Source organism: Marmota marmota, unplaced genomic scaffold (genome assembly GCF_001458135.2).
Source record: "Marmota marmota marmota unplaced genomic scaffold, marMar, whole genome shotgun sequence".
Taxonomy (NCBI): Eukaryota; Metazoa; Chordata; class Mammalia; order Rodentia; family Sciuridae; genus Marmota; species Marmota marmota.
The window spans coordinates 219502-240198 of NW_026000229.1; the positions used below are offsets into that span (position 1 = coordinate 219502).

The 20697-nt window shown below is 32.2% G+C and overlaps 1 protein-coding gene and 2 long non-coding RNA genes across 9 annotated transcripts in view; 2 read left to right on the top strand and 1 right to left on the bottom strand.

Moving 5' to 3' along the window:
* Positions 1 to 2218, top strand: part of LOC107137754 — a 164667-nt gene extending 162449 nt beyond the window's left edge. Inside the window, exon 23 of the long non-coding RNA XR_001502918.2 lies at positions 1837 to 2218. This is a non-coding gene — a long non-coding RNA (uncharacterized LOC107137754). The remainder of the gene's footprint in view (positions 1 to 1836) is intronic.
* Positions 1 to 20697, bottom strand: part of Ube3a (ubiquitin protein ligase E3A) — a 101784-nt gene that overhangs the window by 17125 nt on the left and 63962 nt on the right. For all 7 annotated transcript variants that reach the window (XM_015480321.2, XM_015480322.2, XM_015480319.2 and 4 more), the window contains 7 exons: positions 18703 to 19004; positions 14783 to 16029; positions 7974 to 8118; positions 4798 to 5003; positions 3869 to 4033; positions 2406 to 2561; positions 2226 to 2299 (listed from right to left, as the gene is read on the bottom strand). In XM_015480321.2, the coding sequence (XP_015335807.1) occupies positions 2226 to 2299; positions 2406 to 2561; positions 3869 to 4033; positions 4798 to 5003; positions 7974 to 8118; positions 14783 to 16029; positions 18703 to 19004 (2295 nt within the window). The remainder of the gene's footprint in view (positions 1 to 2225; positions 2300 to 2405; positions 2562 to 3868; positions 4034 to 4797; positions 5004 to 7973; positions 8119 to 14782; positions 16030 to 18702; positions 19005 to 20697) is intronic.
* Positions 3872 to 20697, top strand: part of LOC125613346 — a 39854-nt gene continuing 23028 nt past the window's right edge. The window contains exons 1-2 of the long non-coding RNA XR_007343884.1: positions 3872 to 4005; positions 11153 to 11279. This is a non-coding gene — a long non-coding RNA (uncharacterized LOC125613346). The remainder of the gene's footprint in view (positions 4006 to 11152; positions 11280 to 20697) is intronic.

Below are 20697 nucleotides of genomic sequence, written 5' to 3' on the forward strand. Positions count from 1 at the left end.
ATATATATATATATATATATATATATATATATATATATATATATATATGCATGTGCATGGATCATATATGTGGATTTATAATTCTGGGAAACTAGAAAGTAGATGAGTATTATAGGTAAAACTTAAGAAATGTTACAAGTAATAACGAAGGAGAAATAAAGAATTAGAATATTACCATATTGCAAAGCTTAACGAATTAGTAAACCCAAGCAATCATGATCCATAATAAAAATTCCTTAAAGAAATAGTCAAATTTTAAGTACCCCTATATGGAAGTAACAACTCAAAAACCTATGAAGCAATTTCTCCATTAAAAAACAGCACAGATATTGTGAATTGTGCTGCTATAAACACTGATGTGGCTATGTCCCTGTAGTATGCTGTTTTTAAATCCTTTGGTTATAGACTGAGGAGTGGGATAGCTGGGTCAAATGGTGGTTCCACTCCCAGTTGCCCAAGGACTCTCCATACTGCTTTCCATATTGGCTGCACCAATTTGCAGTCACACCAGCAATGTATGAGTGTGCCTTTTCCCCCACATTCTTGCCAGCACTTATTATTTGTATTCCTAATAGCTGCCATTCTGAGTAGAGTGAGATGAAATCTTAGAGTAGTTTGGATTTGCATTTCTCTAATTGCTAGAGATGTTGAACATTTTTTCATATATTTGTTGACTGATTGTATAATTTTTTCTGAGAAGTGTCTGTTCAGTTCCTTAGCCCATTTATTGATGGGGTTATTTGGTTTTTTGGTGTTAAGATTTTTGAGTTCTTTATATATTGTAGAGATTATTGTTGTATCTGACATGCGTGTGTTAAGAATTTGTTCCCAATTAGTAGGCACTCTATTCACCTCACAGATTGTTTCTTTTGCTGACAAGCTTTTTAGTTTGAATCCATCTCATTTTAGATGCCCTTCAGTAAACGAATGGAAAAAAAAAATGTGGTATATACACACAATGGAATATTTCAGCATTAAAAGAGAATAAAATCATGGCATTTGCAGGTAAATGGATGAAGTTGGAGAATATAATGCTAAGTGAAATTTGCCAATCCCAAAAAAACCAAATGCCGAATCATTTCTCTGATTTAAGGATGCTGATTCATAATATGCTGGAGCAGGGAGGTATTAAATGAACTCTAGGAGAAAAGGGGAGGGAAGGTAGGAAAAATGGTGGAATATGATAGTCCTCATTACCGTATCAATAATCATCATTATCGTATCATGTATGAAGATACAAAGGATGTGACTCCACTTTGTGTACAACAAGAGATATGAAAAATTGTGCTCTATATGTGTAATACGAATTGAAATGCATTCTTTTGTCATATATAACAAATTAAAATTTTAAAAATATAGATATTTTCTAATATTTTCAAGGAAACACTAAGATGCTACGTTTTTAATAACAACTGGTAAGTATTATCTGTATTACAGAGATGTGATACATCTTGGGACTGGCAACTGGGCTTTTCCTATCACCATGTGATAGGAATCACCTTTAAACTCCAAGTACCAATATAATGACTGCTAGCAGTAAATGCAGCAGCTAGAAATGACCAAGAGTGTACCAGAAAGAGGAGATAAAACCAAGATGAACAAAATAACAATAAGAATTAATAATAATTAATATAAAATAACAAAAAATACAATTTGTTGCTAGACAAAAGTTAATATTTATTCTGGTGTTTACATATTTGCATTCCATAGCAAGAACTTTCCAGGAAGGTACCTGTTTGTATACCTTCTCACCTCACCCCACCAGTGGGTGCCAAAAGCCATCGCTGTCTCTTTTACCAATCTCAGCCGGGAATAAGGAAGTCTTGTGTTTTTCAGGATTGAATGGGATATTACAGAGAGGTAGACAATATGGTAGCAAAGGCATTTGCCAGAAGCAGACAGAACTGGAAACCTCTACCCTGAAATTAACTGGAAATGCTTACTTATATACTAGTAGAAGTACATGCTAATATGTATGTATTTGCCATACGGATTTCAATAAAAGTGTACCATTTCACATCACCAGGAGTAACAGGTAAGTTATAACCAATATACAGGGGAAAACAATGCACATAAATATTTCATTTGGGAAATAAATCATACTATAAACATTGATGATTATATTACAAATACAGTTCTAATTTTGCAGCTGAGAAATTGCAAGTTTGCTTATTTGGTAAGTAATATTTAGAGACAAAAGTCCTCTTAAGAATTGAGTACCTCACCTAATCAGAACAGAGTCCCTGGTATAGCCACCATCATATTCTGTAGTTTCTTCTAGTGCTTGGAAATCTAGATTCTGCAAATTCAAGAAAATATGTCTTAATGTCTTCTACATTACACCATTAAAACAATACGTGATGCTTTAAAACAATTTTTGTGGGGGCAGACATTTGCTTTCTTACCCGGCTTCCACATATGAGCAATTCAATTTCTTCTGGTCTGAATAAATACTTTAAGGGAGATTCATTGGTCACCATATGAAAACCTCTGCGAAAAGCCTTGAACTGTTTTTCTACTGATTTGTTGAGAATGTAGTCAGAATAGAGATTGACAAATTCCTGCCGAAAACATTAACCACAAGAATGTCTTATAATATGTTATTAAAAAAAAAAAAAAACCTAATTTGTGGGCAAATCATTCAAGAACACTTTTCAAAATTAAAATTTTATACAAAGGAAAATATCTTACAATTTCATAATTCTCTACAATAATCAATATTAAGCTGTAAAAAGTTCATGTGTATAAAATGGTTATATATGTTTCAATTTTCATAGTATTTTAAACAAGACTGAATATAAAAGCTGAGGCCTCAAATGGGCATGGTGGCACACACATGTAAACCCAGTGGCTTGGAAGCTGAGGCAGAAGGATTGAGAGTTCAAAGCCAGCCTCAGCAAAAGCAAGGTGCTAAGCAACCCAGTTGAGACCCTGTCTCTAAATAAAATACAAAATAGGGCTGGGGTTGTGGCTCAGTGGTTGAGCGCCCCTAAAGTTCAATCCCTGGTATCAAAAAGTAAAAAAGCTGAAGCCTTAATATAATGTTTTAGGTTCCCTTACATTTAAACCATGTGTACATTTATAATAGTCAATGTACTAAATTTGAGCAAACCAGAAAGTCTCATGCTATCTACTACAGAATATTGGTAAGCCACCTACGCATCTAGTTCATAAAAAATCTGGTGTTTTGCTTGATGCCTAAGCTACTACACTGAATCATAAAAGGAACTTTATATCCTAACTTAATAAGTGTAATATTTTAATATAAGCACATGTCCTTATAGGTATACTACAAATGTATGTAATTTTCCTGCTACTTGTTTTCAGACAAATAAGTGTAATATTTTAATATAAGCACATGTCCTTATAGGTATATTACAAATGTATATAATTTTCCTGCTACTTGTTTTCAGACAAATACGTTTTGGTCAACAGAAATCCAAATCTGATGTAAAGAATGCTTTAGAAGTACAATTACATACCAAATGAGAAATACACATACACATTAAATGCAATTATCATTTTTTTGTGTGTGGTAAAAACTTTAATCACAAGGTCCTATTTGCTTCTTAAGTTTAAGGTAGAAAAACCCTGTTTCTTGTTTTATACTATAGCCACATTTAGGTACTCATTCTCTCCTACTAAATGTCCTCTTATTAAGGAATTTAGTACTCAACTGTGTGCTCACACACCAGATTAAATCCAAGTTTTTGAAAACTGTAGCTCTACCATTTGCATGAATTTGGGTACTTAATTTCTTTGTTCTTGGTTCCAACTCTATTATACTTCTTTAAAAATCACAAGCATACAGGTTTTGAAATTGTTATCAAAGAGACAAAAACAATGACAACATAAAAACATTCATTACCTTCCTGTTTTCATTTGTAATTGGAATTTTATCACCATTTTCTTTTAGATCATACATCATTGGGTTACCAAAAAGATCTGTCTGTGATATCTGGAAAGTGATCATCATATCATCTTCCACATTTCCTTCATATTCTAGTAAGTCTTTTAAACTCTGATATAGAACCTAATAATGAGAAATGGAAAAATTAACTTCAAAATACAAAAAATTATTTGTATATAACTGATACAGATACACACATTTAGTTGTAGATGGATACAATACCTTTATTTTATTTGTTTATTTTATAATGTGGTGCCAGGGAATGAACCCAGTGCCTCACGCATGCTAGGCAAGCCATCTACTACTAAGCCACAACCCCGGCTCCCGCATGTAACTCTTTATAGAAAAATAAAAACAAAAAATACAAATTGTGTCAGAGAGAACTGGACCACAAACGATATCCATTCTTCCTGTCCCCTAAATAGTTCATAATCTAGAAAGACTGTCAGTCATTGATGATGTTCCATTCTTTGCTAAGAAACCTCATACTACCAATTCAGCAACAGATTTCACATTGTGCTCTATGAGAATATCCACAGTGTCAAGTATGGAGGACAGAGCAGAAGGAGAGAAACAGACACACAAACTTGAACACACCAAGTCCCTAAGCCAGTGCAACTGTGATTTCACCTGGCAGATTTATATGATCACATTAAAAAAATAAATGTTTACAGACTCTTCCTTATGGAATCAGTCTAAAAAAAGAAAAAAAAAAAAAAACCTGCCTGTAATCAGTAACATATAGAAATTTCCCTCTTTGACTTAAGATAACTTTATCTTACTAGGTAAAAATATTGAAAACCTTTAGTAACATTTTATGTAAATTAAACTACTTTTACATTTAAATAAAACCTAAGAAATTAAATATAAAATGACACAGAACTTACTGGGTGAGAGTCTCCCAAGTCACGAAAAGTTCCTTTCTTCCCCATTAGCTTCCTGTAGACAACCATGGGAAAATGGACATCCAGGATACAGTTGTTGTAAATAGCCAGACCCAGTACAATGCCAATCAAAGTAAACTGACCCTCAGTTTCAAAAGAGGATGGATTAAACCAAAATAATTTTGTAGATTCATCATATGTGAACATACCTACAAGAAATAATTTTTAAAAATACATTACTTTTTATTTTATGAAAGATTGGTGAAGAACAATAGCATAAATGTAAAACTGAAATCATTACACATAAAAAACTCACATTTGAACATGAGAAACTAATGCCCAAATATAATTGGTTGATATAAATGTGGCAAATGCTGGCATGTTAATTTTAACAAGTAAAGAAACAAGGTAATATGAAATGGTAGCATTTCTAGAAAGCGTAGAGTATTTCATTAAATCCAAGTTTTATAATATATTAAAACATTCAAAGGGTGAATTTACATTGAATTTATTCAATCACTGAAAATTAAGTGCAAAAGCAAAGTCATATGACCCCAAAACATGTGAGATTTCCTTAAAAGCTTATGTAAAAGCCATTTAATACACATATTAAATGAACTAATATATAACAAAAGTAGTTTTGTAATCTTTCAATTTCATGTGGTGGTTATTTAAAAAAAATCAACTTAGAGAACTTTTTAGCATCATTCCTTAGAAAACAGAACTCTTTCATTTTTAGTACATGAAAAAGCATTACTAGGGAATGAAAATAACTGGTTTTATAATTTCTTTTTATTTTACTAAATGTTTTTCAATTACTACTGTGAAACTAAATAAAAATATTTTTAAAATTAGATCTGAAAAAAATCTGTAATTTCCAACAGAACAGAATTCAGAAATAACATAGCATAAAAATGTATTTTTAAATCAATAATAATAATTTCAAAAGCTTTTAAAAAGTCATTCATTTTTACTTTAAGTTAAAAATAACAGGGATTTTAAAATGCCTCTTTGACCACTAAAAGCATACATTAAACACAGGTTATTTTTCTAAATTCAATTCATGGAATAATGTTTTGTAAATTATCCAATTCATACTTAAGTTTCACAATTTAGATCCTTTTTTTAAAAAAAGGAGAGAGGGCGAGAGAGTGAGAGAGCGAGAGAGAGAGAGAGAGAGAGAGAGAATTTTTTAATATTTATTTTAGTTTTCGGTGGACACAACATCTTTATTTTATTTTTTATGTGGTGCTGAGGATCGAACCCGCACATGCCAGGAGAGCGTGCTACCGCTGGAGCCACATCCCCAGCTCACAATTGAGATCTTAAAAAATGTTTTATTTATAGGACAAGTTATAGTATATATGGAAGTGCTAAAAATTTCAGGTGGCAAATAATAAATGTGGTAAAATGTCACAAATGCATGTCTATAGGCTTAAGAATAAGGAACTAGAAATTAACCAGAGCATAGATTCTCCATATACAAAAAAATAGCAATTATGAAATCAAAACACTGTGGCTAGAAGAAAAGTCCCATAAAGGATGCCTCTTGTAAGATATTCTTTAAGATTCCTACTGCCATCACTTCATTATCTTATCACCTGGAACAGCTTAATGTATTTTTTCTCTTAAAAGTTATTTTTGCATATAATCCAAATACATTTTAATCTAATGTTTAACATTTCCAGATACATCAGAAGCTACATAGTGAAGGGTCTGCCAAATTTATGAAGCCTACAAACCAATTCCTTATGAAGTTCATAAATTAATTTCCTTTCTCCAAAAGGATATAGTTTTGTGTGTCTCTGGTTTACTGTGAAGAAATTACATACAAAGAGCCTAGACTTCTGATTAATAACAAAATATTGGCTAGACTATTATAGATAAATCTTATCCTAACTGTACTTGTCATCTTATCATAACTGTACTTGTCATGAACCTAAAATGTTTGCTTCTATTTATACACACACAAATGAATGGCTAAGAACAATAACATTAATTCATCATCAATTCAATTTACCTACAGTACTAAGAATCCATAGGCTTTAACAGTTTAACTCAAAGATTAAGGGAAATGATGTGCATGATTCTATGCCATGTTCCTCACAATTCTAATGGTATCTTTAGTTGAAACTTTTTCCTAAATTTTATTAAATTTTTAATGCAAGAAAGCCCAATAACTAAGTGGTTACATTGTAGAAATTGAACAAGTGCAGAATGATTCCGTTAAGCAGACCATGCAATAGGCAGTCTTTTCCCTGTTCTGCTTTGCCTACTTTTCACAATAAAGAAAGATACAATCAGATTCATATCCTTCACTTTCCAGACCAACATATGTAATAAGTATTTCACAAACAGCATTCAAACAATAATTCTTTTGACTGGCAAGTACTATTAGATATGAGGTAAGAAAAGGGTTCTGGAGTGGTTTGGAGGAATTGCTACTATACAAAAACCTAAGAAAAAATGTTTTCCTCAGGCCTTGCTCATGTTAGGCAGATGCTCAACCACGGAGTCATATCCCAGCCCATATTTTTCTGGATATTTTCATATCCAGAAAAATCTTAGAGCAAAAAAAATCTAATTTAATTAATTTGATATTACTAGTTTCTGAACTTTGAGTATGATATACTTGTGAGACATTCTCTTGACATTCTTCAAATGACTTCTCTCATTAACACCACGAGTTTGGGACCATTTCAGACTATACAAAGAAACTCCTTCAATTTTTCCAAATTACAACATTCTTAGATGTTTCCAATCAAATTTACTAAAAAGATAATTACCTTTATTAAAACATTTGGCTATATCTTTTTATTTTATTGGTACTGGGAATTGAACACATAGGTGCTGAACAATACTGCCCCCTACCCCCAGTGTTTTTGATGGTGCTGGGGATTGAACCTAGGGCCTTGTGTAAGTGAGGCAAGCAATGAACCAACTGAGCTATGTCCCCAGGCCCCCTGGTTACATAATCTTAAATAAGAACTTGAATGAATGATGCAAATCTGTTCCTAAAGCACAGATTTACACAATGCAGTCAGTTATCTGTGATTATAGGTCATCCATACCAAAAATCATCCTTCATTTCTGCTTTTCAGAGCTGAGAATATTTGTAAAGGTAAATTCTTAATTCAAAAATATATGATGTATATTATTCATATCATCAAAATATTTACCAATATCTGGATTGAAGATTTCCTCCACAACCAGCTGAAAAAATTCTTTGGAAACACCACCCTCATCAACTCCTTGTTCTCCTTCAAATTCCACATACAACTGTTTCTTCAAGTCTGCAGGATTTTCCATAGCAATCATCTCTAGCTAGTTTTTGAAAAGATAAATGTAAAAGATGATTGTCAGCTATCAGGATACAAGCAAAATAAAAATAAGTAGAAGCAACACAAAAACAAATAATAAAGAAAAAATTTTCTCTTTTTTTCCTTTCAAATGTAAACAGGAAGCAAACGGACCCCCCCCCCAAAAAAAAAAAAGTCAGAGACAGATTAAGTCTCAAAGAAAATGGAAAAGTGGAATAGAAAAAAAACCCAGCATAATATTTAGGATTACTTTCTAATTTTACTGATGTTTTATAAAAATAATACATAGTAGAAAGTTAGAATTAGATTTTCTGTTACTTGTTTTTAACAAATTTGTGCCTCAAAAGACACAGAAGTTAAGAGAGATTAATGCTTATGTGACTGCTCTAAATCGTTTGGCAAAAACAATGGAGCAAAGAAGCAGAACTTCAAAATTATTTACTAATAGTCCTTCATGTTTACTAGAATAAAAACTCAAGAATTAAGTCTCACTGCCCATTAAGTCATAAGTAAAATAATTTCAACTAAGAAAAATAAATTGGCTAAACAGAAAAACAGTTTATGGTCTCTCACAATGGAACTCAGTATAAATTAATCTTTTAAAATGTACTGAAATGAGTGCAGGTAAAACATACACTTGTAATTAACAAATCCTAGTATCTAGCATTTCTTCAACTATAGATCTTTTACTAAACACTTTTTCTATCTACAGAATAATGTACATATTGATTATTCAGTCACTGTGAGATTAATCACCAAATCAACACTAGATTCTAATGTAAAATGTTTATATATAATTTGTTCTATGCCAAAAATTTACATAGAACATGTCTGATTAATTATCCATCTTATTTGCTGAATTGCTTCCAAACATCTAATGGTAATAAAAAAATTTTCTTTTTCATTCAGCTGGGATCGGTGGTGCACACCTGTAATCTCAGTGGATCTGGAGGCAGGAGCACCAAAGCCAGCCTCAGCAATGGCCAGGCACTGAGCAAGTCAGTGAAACTGTGTTTGTAAAGAAAAATACAAAATACGGCTGGGGGTGTGGCTCAGTGGTTGAGTGCCCCCTTCAATCCCTGATACCCCCCCCAAAAAATTGTTTTTTACTCCTCAAGATCTAAATTTTTTTTTTAAACATTTATTTATCAGTTATTGGCGGACACAACATCTTTGTTTTGTATGTGGTGCTGAGGATCGAACCCGGGCCGCACGCATGCCAGGCGAGCGCGCTACCGCTTGAGCCACATCCCCAGCCCCAAGATCTAAATTTGCCAAAACAATATTTAAGAATGTTTAAATTATTCTAATTATTCCAAATGGAATTTTAGAAAATGTTTTTAAACAATGCAACTATCACTGGAATAAGTATCTTATATTCCTAAAGTAATGACTTAGGTAGCAATATTTGGACATTCTTGTTTGTTTACAGCAATTTTTTAAAAATCTCAATTCATGATGGCTCTAGCTCCATGTTTTTCAAAATGCCAACTGCAACTCATTAGTGGGTAGTCAAATCCATTTAGTGGTTTACAGCCAGAAAAGGGGAAAAAATAAGAATGCACTACACATAGTAACAGAACCTATTTTTCATGAAACTTGTTTGTTTCAATTAGATGTATATAGATGGATACCCACTGTGTACTGGGAAGCTAAATAAACTATTTCTTATTAAGGAATATAATTTTTTAAAAAAGATAGTTTGAAAAAACTGACTGAAATTTTTTTCCTGAACAGCTTAAACTCCGAGGTTTTATAATTCTGTGAATTTAGTCTAAAGCTTTGAAGAATGTTCAAAAGCAATCTCAAAAATTAAAAAAAAAAAATCAGGGATTTATTTTTGAGACAGCATTTCATTGTGGAAATAATAAAACTCAGAATACTTTATACTAGCCCTGTCACTTACTTTTTAAAAATATTTATTTTTTAGTTATAGGTGGACACAATGTTTAATTTACTTTATGTGGTGCTGAGGATGGAACCCAGTGCCTCACGAATGCTATGTGAATGCTCTATCTCTAAGCCACAACCCCAGCCACTTAATAAAATATTTAACTTTTAAATTTAGCAAGTGACTCAAGCCTCGGTTTCTTTATCCACAAAGGAAAAAAAAAAAAAGCAATACTTTTCATACTACAAGGTCATGAAGGCTTAAAAGAATACATGAGAGAGTTCTACAGAGCAGCAATATTATTAAGACGTTAACACATCAGATTGTTATCTTTTAAAACTTTGTTCTCCAAACAAAAGATTCAAATATTTATGTCCTCAAAGGAACTGCAGAAAGACTAGTTTCAAAAATATAGACTCGAATAAATATAGACTTGAAAATAAACGAGGGGGGGGGGGAGAGGACGGAATTCCAGTTGATATCCAGCCTCAATCTATAGACTATATAGGATTCTGAGGTCTAAATTTACAATTAGTATGTATTTAATATCCCACATTGCAATGTAACCCATTCCTAGTTTTATTCTCCCAGATCTCAAATGGATGTAAGTATATTTTTCTATTTGTTTTTCTATCACAAAGGCAAACATGCTATACATCTAATATAATGAATTCCAAAGTGGAAAAAAAAAATCTGATATTCAGACCATATCCTAGAGTTTTTCCCATTAATACTCATAAATGAGCACTGACTACTTATCAACATAAAACCTTTTAAAGAATTTGGTGGAGAGTTTCTATAGAATTCAGAGGTTCTATATTTGAGTCTTAACTCCACCTAAGAAATGTCATATGTCAAATGAGACAAAATTTGTCCTCATTCTTAAAAAAATATATATCTGTCAAGTTCCACCAATCTTCACTGTATACCTTGGGTGTCAAAAGAACTTAATGCAGTATTTGTTATGGTAAATGAAAACATGTAACCTCACCTCTTTGATTTAGTTTCAATCTATAAAATAAGCAAAATAACATATTGAAAGTTAATATATATGAATGCTTGGATGAATTCCCTGCATAATATCAGTGCTTATAAAAGTATGTTGTTGCTATTATTACTATTCTATTGGTTCTAAAACTTTTTCCAGGTTTATGTGAAACTCCAGCCATCATGTCATTTTCAAACTATCCCAGGAATAACTGCAACAACAACATATACAACTTAAAAGCACTTTACACATTGCAACCATTTAATCTTCACAACAACTTCATCAGGTAGGTAATATTATTTAACTTCAATTACAGATGGTTAACTTAATGAAAGGTTAAAAACTTGATCAAGACAAGTTAGTAAGTCATAAAGAAAGAGATTCTAATCCAACAACAAGCTCTGAATCATTGTGCTTCACAGCCTCTCTATAATGTGTCTTTTATTTTCTGGCTTTCCATATTTTCTATTGTTTTACAATGAATGCTTTAAAAAATAGTTGTCAACTAAATTTCTCAGATGTAAATTTCCACTTATCAATTTTAGAGTATCATTCTCAGATATATAAGTCATTTTGTAAAATATTTTATCATTTAAAGTTGCATGGGTAGCCTTTTTTTAAAAAATTAACTTTAAATTATAGTACAGATAAAGAAAGTAAAATTTCACAATAATCATTTTGACAATGGTCATTGTTACATAGAGGCTGCATTTATTCTTCCTCTTTCAAAAAATAACAACCTTGAATACTTTTGTTTAGTTAATGAGAGAATTATGTAAGAACCACAGTAGAGGATATATTTTATACTTAAATATAATAGAGACCATGGGAACGGGTGATAAACAAAAACAGACTGGGTATAACGAACAACATGAACCTCTTTCTTATATAACTTCCTCTTCTTACCAAGACTTTTTATTTCACCAATTGTTGATACTTTCTAAACATTTAATTAGGCATGATGACTAAATTCTAGGGGTCATTTAAAAAAAACTGATCCAACATGAAAGCATTCCCAAAACACCTAGGTATGTTGACATTTCAATATAAAAATATTGTATTACCAGATTTATAATAATCAAAAGGAAAGCCCTTTACTTAAAAACTTTAATAGCCTGGGCTATTAAATAAAATCCAACCTTATCCATAACTGAAAAATGATTCCTTAATGGTATGAATATTTAAGGAGTAATGCTCACATAAACTCAGCCTAATATTTAATAATACTTACATTCTCTAAGGAGTCTAGCTTATACTATTTCTGCCCATTAGTTTCTATGGACAGAAGTTTGGTGGTGAATAACCTTATACTATTGATTAGAAAGCAATTCTCAGATTATTCAGATATATTTAATTTTTTCACGTTCTCTATAAGCAAATGAAGAACAGCTTATTATCACTTAAATAGAAAATTGAAAAGTTAGTGTAAAAGCCACATCACATAATTACATTTGTCCATGAGACCTGGATTTCTGAGTCTACTTCTAATTCTGCCATTCATTTCTGTAGGTAAAAATGTCTCTAGATTTCATTTTCTTCTCTCGTAATACTAAGGAATTTGTCAAGTTTCACTCTTTTAAATTATTACATGATGCTAACTACTTCATTCTTTCATTAAGAAATTAGTTAGAGGATATAAACCAAGCATAAAATTCTTCATTTCAGTTAGAACAAATCCTAAGAAACAACAAAAAAAAAAAAAAAAGGGAGGAAGAAAATAAAGACTGCCATCTGCTTAGTGTGAGCATTCAAGAGCCCCTTAGAAGTCTCAGTGGGCTCTACTTCCTTGTGTCTATTTCTTATCAGCGTGCCCAACACAGAGGATTAGTGAAATGAAATGGTTTTATGGACAAGTAAAAATCAAGTAGAGGTATCATCTAAGTGAATCCCAATTTATAATAAGTCAAATCATACTGAGTTTGATAAAATAAGCAGAACTCACTAAAATACACATATATTTGTTAGTGCAACTACAAAGCTAATAGTTATTTTGACGCTTGCTTAGGAGAAGGCTTTAAAAACTGAAATGGCTATTTCCTCAAAATCCTTAAAGATAAATTTAAAACACAGAGTGAAGTGAGTATCAAGGACCTAAACTTTTACTGGATCTTAGCATTACTCTAAAAGGGAAAAAGGGGCTGGGAATAAGGAAGAAAATAAGGCTGGATAGATATTTGAGCAGAAGACAAGTAGGGGAGACAGATAATTTTGTTTAACCCTCAATGGACTCTTAAAAGACAGTAAATCATTTCTTTTTTCAGGTCAGGCATAACTTTTGCTGAAATCAGCTGAAGGGACATGTCACATATAGTGTGTAGTTTCAGCATTTCAATCTCTGCTCCAACAACGAATATGCATATAAACCTCAAAGTGCTTTTCATAAGATTTCATTTTCATTCTTACAAAATGTCCTACCCACCCTGTTGAACTACGCAAAATAAGTTGCTGGCTGCTTGATGATTAGTTACTAAATGTATTAATTATTAATGTTGCTCAAAGCTACATAAATAAGAGGCAAAAAGCAAGCAATAGTAATCTCTTCAGGCAGATAAAGCCCCTTTCTGTCTCCACCAAAAAGCTGTTTTGACTTTCTTGAGAATGCAGAATCTTTCTTCAACACTATAAACATTTGACATTATTAAAAACCAGTAACAGAAAAGAGGCACAAACTCTGAAGTTCATTAAGGTTGAATTCTGAGATGTTGTAACAAAATTTTCCACTGGTTGAAAGTTTCATGAATCCTCAGAGTTAGACAAATCTATTCTAAAAATAAAATACATTTTAACTACTTATCACTGTATTGTAGTTGTTTATACTATGGTTTCTTATTCTGTTAGTACAGAAGGTTGACTAATTTTAGCTGACATTAACTTTTACTTCAAGTTAATGAAAAAACTATCAACAACATGGATACCAAATGCTATGAATACAATAAAAGCATACTAAAGCACACTAACAAATGTAATTTTGTAAAATGTGACTGGCAATTGATTTCTGTCTTCTGGTGAAACCAACATTCTTAAAGTAGTGACACTAAAATTCTTATTCTGTGGAGGAAAAGTAGTAGTAACTAGAGGCAATCCCATCTGAAAAAAAACAGAATTAGAAGATGGGTACCCAAGCTCCCAGTATTTTCCCAGCTTAATCTCTCTGAATTTGGCTGATGATACAGGTACAATCAATAAATTCTTAGAATAGCTGCTCTTTTCCAAGATTATTTCAAGCCCCAAAGTTGTCCCTATAAATATTTAAGGGAGAAAAACTACCACAACCACAGTGTCATACAGGGACATTTTGAATGGCTTAATAGAACTCCAATACACACCAACTTGCCCTGGTCATTTTATCAAACTTACCATAATACAATGATGCACATCTAAATTCTACATGATGGAATTTTTGGGGCACCACTTACAACTTTATGGTATAAATTTACTGTACTACGTCTCCCAGTTAAGAATTCATATTCATACTTAATATTGATATCTCCACATTTTCCTTGTTCCTATGTCTCAGTCTTTCCCTAATAATCTCTTCTCTTTTAAATGAAGAAACTCTAGGGATTAGTTTTCAAGATTTAGAAAATCCATTCTTTTTCAAAAGAGTACTCATTAGGTAAGACAATAAAATGTAGATACACTTATAAACTTGGTCAGGAATAACAAAAATACTTAAAACTTAAAATCAGAAATATCAATGTCTATATGATACTAAATGAATTCACTGAACTGCATTACAATATCCCATTAGGTTTCTTATTTAGTGCTGATTTTAAACAGCAAACTTACCCGAACAAGTGCATCATCTATGATATGGTCACGTCTGACTTTCAGTCTCAAATATGGATTCAACTGCTGTCCTTGAACTAGGCTGTAGAGAACAGTGATTCTTCGTTCACTGTACATGCGAATTCTATTGTCATAATATAATCCCAAATTCTTTGTGACAGCATTCAATATAAAGGGACATGTCATAAAAGAGAACTTGTTCTCTGTTTCTACTTTGAAAAAAGTATAATCTTTATCCATTTCCAGAACATCATTCAGTGGTTCATTAATGAACTCTTCAAAAGAGATAAGTGGTTTTCGACAATCCAGAGTTTTAACACCAAGTTCAGTTTCCAATGGGTCCACTCGAGGACCTTTCTTGTTTCTTCTTTCCTCTCCCAAAAGCTCCTGAAGTGTCAATTCACTAGACTCAGGGATGGGCTCTTCATCATCTTCTTCATTATGATTTGTGTCCACTTCTCCTCCCACTACATTTGCATAGTAAACCATTTTCAAGCATTTTGAAGCAGCAACAATGGCATCATCATCATTCACTAGATTTCGACTGTTAAATTCATTGCTTATGACTTTGTAAGTAATAAGTTGCTGAAATGTTTCCATCATTCTCCGAATCTGATCTGCACTGTATTTAGACCATAGTCTAATCAGTTTCCCTTGGGCTGCAAGGGGTAGCTTGCTCATTGCTTTGCAAAATAATGGCAATGCCATTTCCAGATATTCAGGACTGTGGAGATTTCTATTCTCCATTACAATAATGAACAAATTCAGATAATTAGGATCTCGGGAGTACACGTTATGATATGTCAAGTCACATTCTACATTAGGTGACAAATACACAAGTGCATTGAGAAAGGCAGTTTCTATTTTTTCATTAGAGAGCAATCTGGTATAGACTCTTCGAATAGCATCAATATCCACAGACACATCATCCGGGCCTAATTTTTGTAAATTATTGTCTCCCTGTGAGCTATCGCCTATTCTTGAGGATGATGCTTCTGAATCTTCTTCCATAGCAGCAGCAGAGCATGCAGCTTTTTCTTTTTCATCTTCATCTTTGTCTTCATCCTTTCCTTGAAGAGATTTCAGTTCTTCCTTGGTGTGCTGTTTCATTTTCCGAAAGCTCTGTACCAATGCCTCAGCACTAGAGAAAACTCTTCCAATGACACGGATTAAAGGGGAATAATCCTCTCTCTCTCTACATAATTCAAGAATTTCATACACTATTTCTTCGGTTAGGTAAGTCACATCTAGAAAGTTAGAAGAAAAAAGAGAATATTTAATTTCAAAATATGCACTTTATTGTAGTAAGTTCTCATGAACTTAGTTATGAAATGTTTTATTGTAGAAAACAACACAACTCCATTTCACTAATTAATTTAAACTTGTTTCAAATGAGTTATTGAAAATTTTGGAAGCATTCTCTAACACATGCCTTAAACAAAAAGATTTCTCTTTTTGTTTGTCAAATATTTTGGACTCAGTCTCATTTATGAGTTAGATTTTTTAAAAAAGTATCTAATACACAGATTCAGCAATCAATAGCTTAAACTGTAAATATGAACTAACATCCTGTGCTGTTTCATGACAATACCCTATTACAACCTCACTACAGGGCAGAAAAACATTGTTCTGAAAGGTTTTCTTCAGCCTAATCTTCTGGAAACACCTCTTTTCCTACTTCTGTATGTATTAAAACCAAACTGGTTCGTTTGAGGCATTTCTAGTTTGTTTCAGGGTGGCATTCTGTGATTGAGAATATACCATTTCTCATAAACTCTGATGTTAAAACTGTACCCTTATACACAGACAGTACAACATGTGTTTAAAATCAAACAAAAAAAAAACAAACTTTGATATGATTTCTAACTCTGCCTTAAAATATTTGCTCCATAGTAAAAGACGCTATGAAATGCAAGTCATCACTGAAAGAATAAATGGCTTCCAAAAGTTAAAACACAAAAATACCAAATTTTATCATACCACAAAACTAATCTGTGGCCCAGTTAAAAATGTCTACACCTACAGTTTCCTTTATGAACTCAAATTATTTAAGAAGTAATTCTCAGGTTTGTTCTATTGAGTATCTTTTACTCAATATCGTCAATCTCTTCCTGAAAAGTCTGAAACCACTAACTGGGAGACCATTTCTCTTTATTCTAATTGGAAAATATAATAGTACCTTCTTATAAGACAATACAAACCCATATGCAATTTCCTAAAATGTAATCAAAACACAGAAGATACCTAACATAAATAAATATCCTATTAGAATATATATACTGCCTTCTAATCATCAAATTATAAGATTATTCACAGAGGCTTGCTTTGTGTGCAGTAAGGGGACATGACTGTAGAAGAGCAACATTCTAGACTCATACATCGTCTGCTGATATGCCAAGTTTTCAGAAACTACCTGAAATGTATCAATACTTTTCCACTTAGTGTTTTGCTTAAAATATTCAAGTGAGTTCTAAACATATATGCAAACACATACATATATATACATATATATACAAAGTAAAAAAACTATAGAAATACAAATTATTAAGCTGGGATATCAATAAAAAGAGGTATTCTACTGAGAAAACATTAAATGAACAGATTTTTTTTTTCAGACTTATGTCTGTACACATCAAAGTATTGGTATGATTAAAATATTTATAATCCCTAACAGAAAAATGCAGAACATTACAAAAATGAAAAATGAAAAAGAAGGGGACAGTGGCATATTCTAAAATAAGGAAAGATTAAAACTGCTACGTTTTAGACTTCAGCAAAAAAACAAAATAATAATAAAAAAAAGGGTGAGGGGTGCTTAAAGACTGGGGCAAACACAGGATAAGCACCTCTAAAAACAAGTATATGGTCAAAAACACAATGAGTGTATCTATCATGCACCATATTTCCTGTAGGTAGTTGAATGCAACTGTGGTGGCACACTCTACTTCACTGAATGCTACTTTGTAATGCACACTTGCTGGAGAAATGTGTATAACAAAGTGATTGCAGTTTTCACATTATACATATTGACAACATTCACCTATTTATTCCTAGTATGTGAACTAATTAATGAAACAGAACTATAAATTTTGAGTAACAAAATTGTTTACAGTTATGAAATGTTTTATTGTAGAAAACAACACAACTCCATTTCACTAATTAATTTAAACTTTTGTTTCAAATGAGTTATTGAAAATTTTGGAAGCATTCTCTAACATATGCCTTAAGCAAAAATATTTCTCTTTGAAAATATAATTGCCTCTACTGGTGTAAGCCCTATCATTCATCTAAAAAAAAAAAAAAAAAAAACATNCCGACTGCACTGAGATGAACTCTCAGTATAGTTTTGATTTGCATTTCCCTAATTGTTAGAGATGTCAAACATTTTTTCGTATATTTGTTGCTTATGAATTTCTCCTTTTGAGAAGGGTCTTTTTAATTCTTTTGACTATTTATTGATTGGCTTTTTTTTTTTTGGTGGGGGGGTGTAATGGGGATTGATCTCAGAGGTGCTTTACTGAGCAACATCCCCAGCAAGTTTTAGTCTTTATTTTGAGACAGGGTCTTGCTAAGTTGCTTAGGGCCTCAATAAATTGTTGAGGATGGCCTCAAACTTGCAATCATCCTGCCTCGGCCTCCCAAGCCACTGGGATTACAGGAATATGCCACCAGGCCCAACATTTTTCTGCTTCTTTTACCACATGGTCACGGGGTTTCAGAGCTCATACCAGATAACTAGTCCAGTTATAATTTTACAAGTTTGTAGCCTAATTTAAGAGATTAACTACAACTTAAAACATTTTTCCTATTAGAAAACTAATGTCCTAAGCTCACACAATATGACAAAACAATAAATTCATATATTTAAATCTCTAATATGGTATTCAATCACAATTCTCAATTAAAAAAAAAAGTCTTACCTTTAAAATCAATCCTAGCTCCTTTTCCTTCCTTCTTGTTCATTTTTATCTCAGAGTTGTTAGTTGCACCTTTCGAGTTCTCAAGGTAAGCTGAGCTTGCTCCTTTCTTGGAGGGATGAGGATCACAGAGTTTTGCATTAATCTTATAAAGCTCGAGGGCTTTAATAGCTGCTGCATTGTTATCCATACGGAGAAAAGTTGGACAGGAAGCACAAAACTCATTCGTGCAGGCCTCATTTCCACAGCCCTCAGTTAACTGGTGGTAGTAGCGTTCTATTAGATGCTTTGCAGCTGCTCGCTTCCTGTACCAAACATTCAAACAGTAATAAGCACAGTGATTAGTACAGCTCAGGAACAAAGCTCAACAGATCATCGAGGCAAAAGTTAGTCAAGCATTGAAGTAATAAACTTGCATATTAAGATGAGATGTAAAAACAGGAAATCCACTGTTTACCCATAGCTTTTGACTAGTGAAATATTTGATATTTTCTAAGATACTAATATAAAAAATGTCAATGCTTTCTGAAAGCATCTTAATACACAGTTTTCTTTTGGTTAAAGAGGGGGGAAAGTTTTCTTGTTGCTGTATTGTTCAGCACAACAGCCGGAAAACCACAAGGATGAAAGCTAAGAGTTTTATCATTTTATCACTTTAAATTAAAAAAATGAGAGTCTATTTAGAGCATCAATCCAGTTTTCCTTTATATAATCACCAAATCAAGTTTATAAATACTTAATTTTTAGTTTTCACAGAATCTCTATCTGAAATTAAAAAAACATTTTCCCTAGTTATCAACTAAATGAGAGAATAAAAAAATAAAGAGTAACTTTACAAATGAAAATATTGAAAGGTAGTGTTATACTACAAGAAAGTGGTTCCAGAGCACACAATCTTGAAACCAAAACTTATCACTAAGCCTCCTCATTAATTCCTCATCAAAAGAACAGGGAATATTTTGAGTTCCATAAAGACAAAATATTATATTCCTCCTATTTTGATAAACTTAAACGCAAGTTACTTTTCCATTACGGCTGTTCCAGCAAAGGAACCAAGAATGTTGAGGAAGGAATATTTCATTAAGCAAATAGAATCTATTTCTATGGTTTATTCAACTCAATTCTATGCTTCCAGTGATAATATGAGGTTAAGTAGAAATAGTCTACTGGATCCAAAGAAATATAATTCGAAGCTTTTCTCTCTGGTTCTAAATTTTATGTATGGGATAACTATAAAGAATCAAACCTATAAGAAAAAGGAATTCAACTAATTTAAATCTCAAAACATTCCTGCAATTATCTTATAAACATGTAGGACTAAGAGTCAAATGGCACTGGAGTTTACAGTTTGTTCATCATGAGAGACTCAAGAAAAGTGGCAAACAAGGAGATAAGGCACACTAATTAAGTCTAATTTTGTCTTAAAAGGTAGGATTCTAAACTATCAAGAAAGACAAAAAGAGTGATAATTCAACACATCCAATTCATTCTAGTGCTTTTTTCAATTTCAAAATGTTCCATGCAAATTTACCATTCATGGCATGCAAACAGAGAAAGAAGAAAAACCCACAGAACACACTTAAAAATGAATGAACCATCTATATGTAGGTACATACAATCCCACTTTTGGATACTAAAAGTTATTATTCCAGATATCAAAATTCAAAATATGAAAATTAAAACATGTAAAAGGAATAACAGAATACAGAAGACTTAAAGCATATATTGCTATTCTTCAGTAAAGAATGGGAGGTATAAGACCTGCTCTCTCAAACAGAAGTAGATTTCTCTAACAAGAACATGAAATAGGTATTTCTATTCTGGAGGGCAATTATGAACATTTATCAAAAGTCTTAAAAATATAAATATCCTACCAATTAGAGATTCCACTTATATAATTCCCATAATATGAATATGGCGACCATCTTCCTGATACATCACCAACTCACAAGTCAGCTATGACACAGTAGGTTTAGGATGAATCCATTTTTGTTTCAA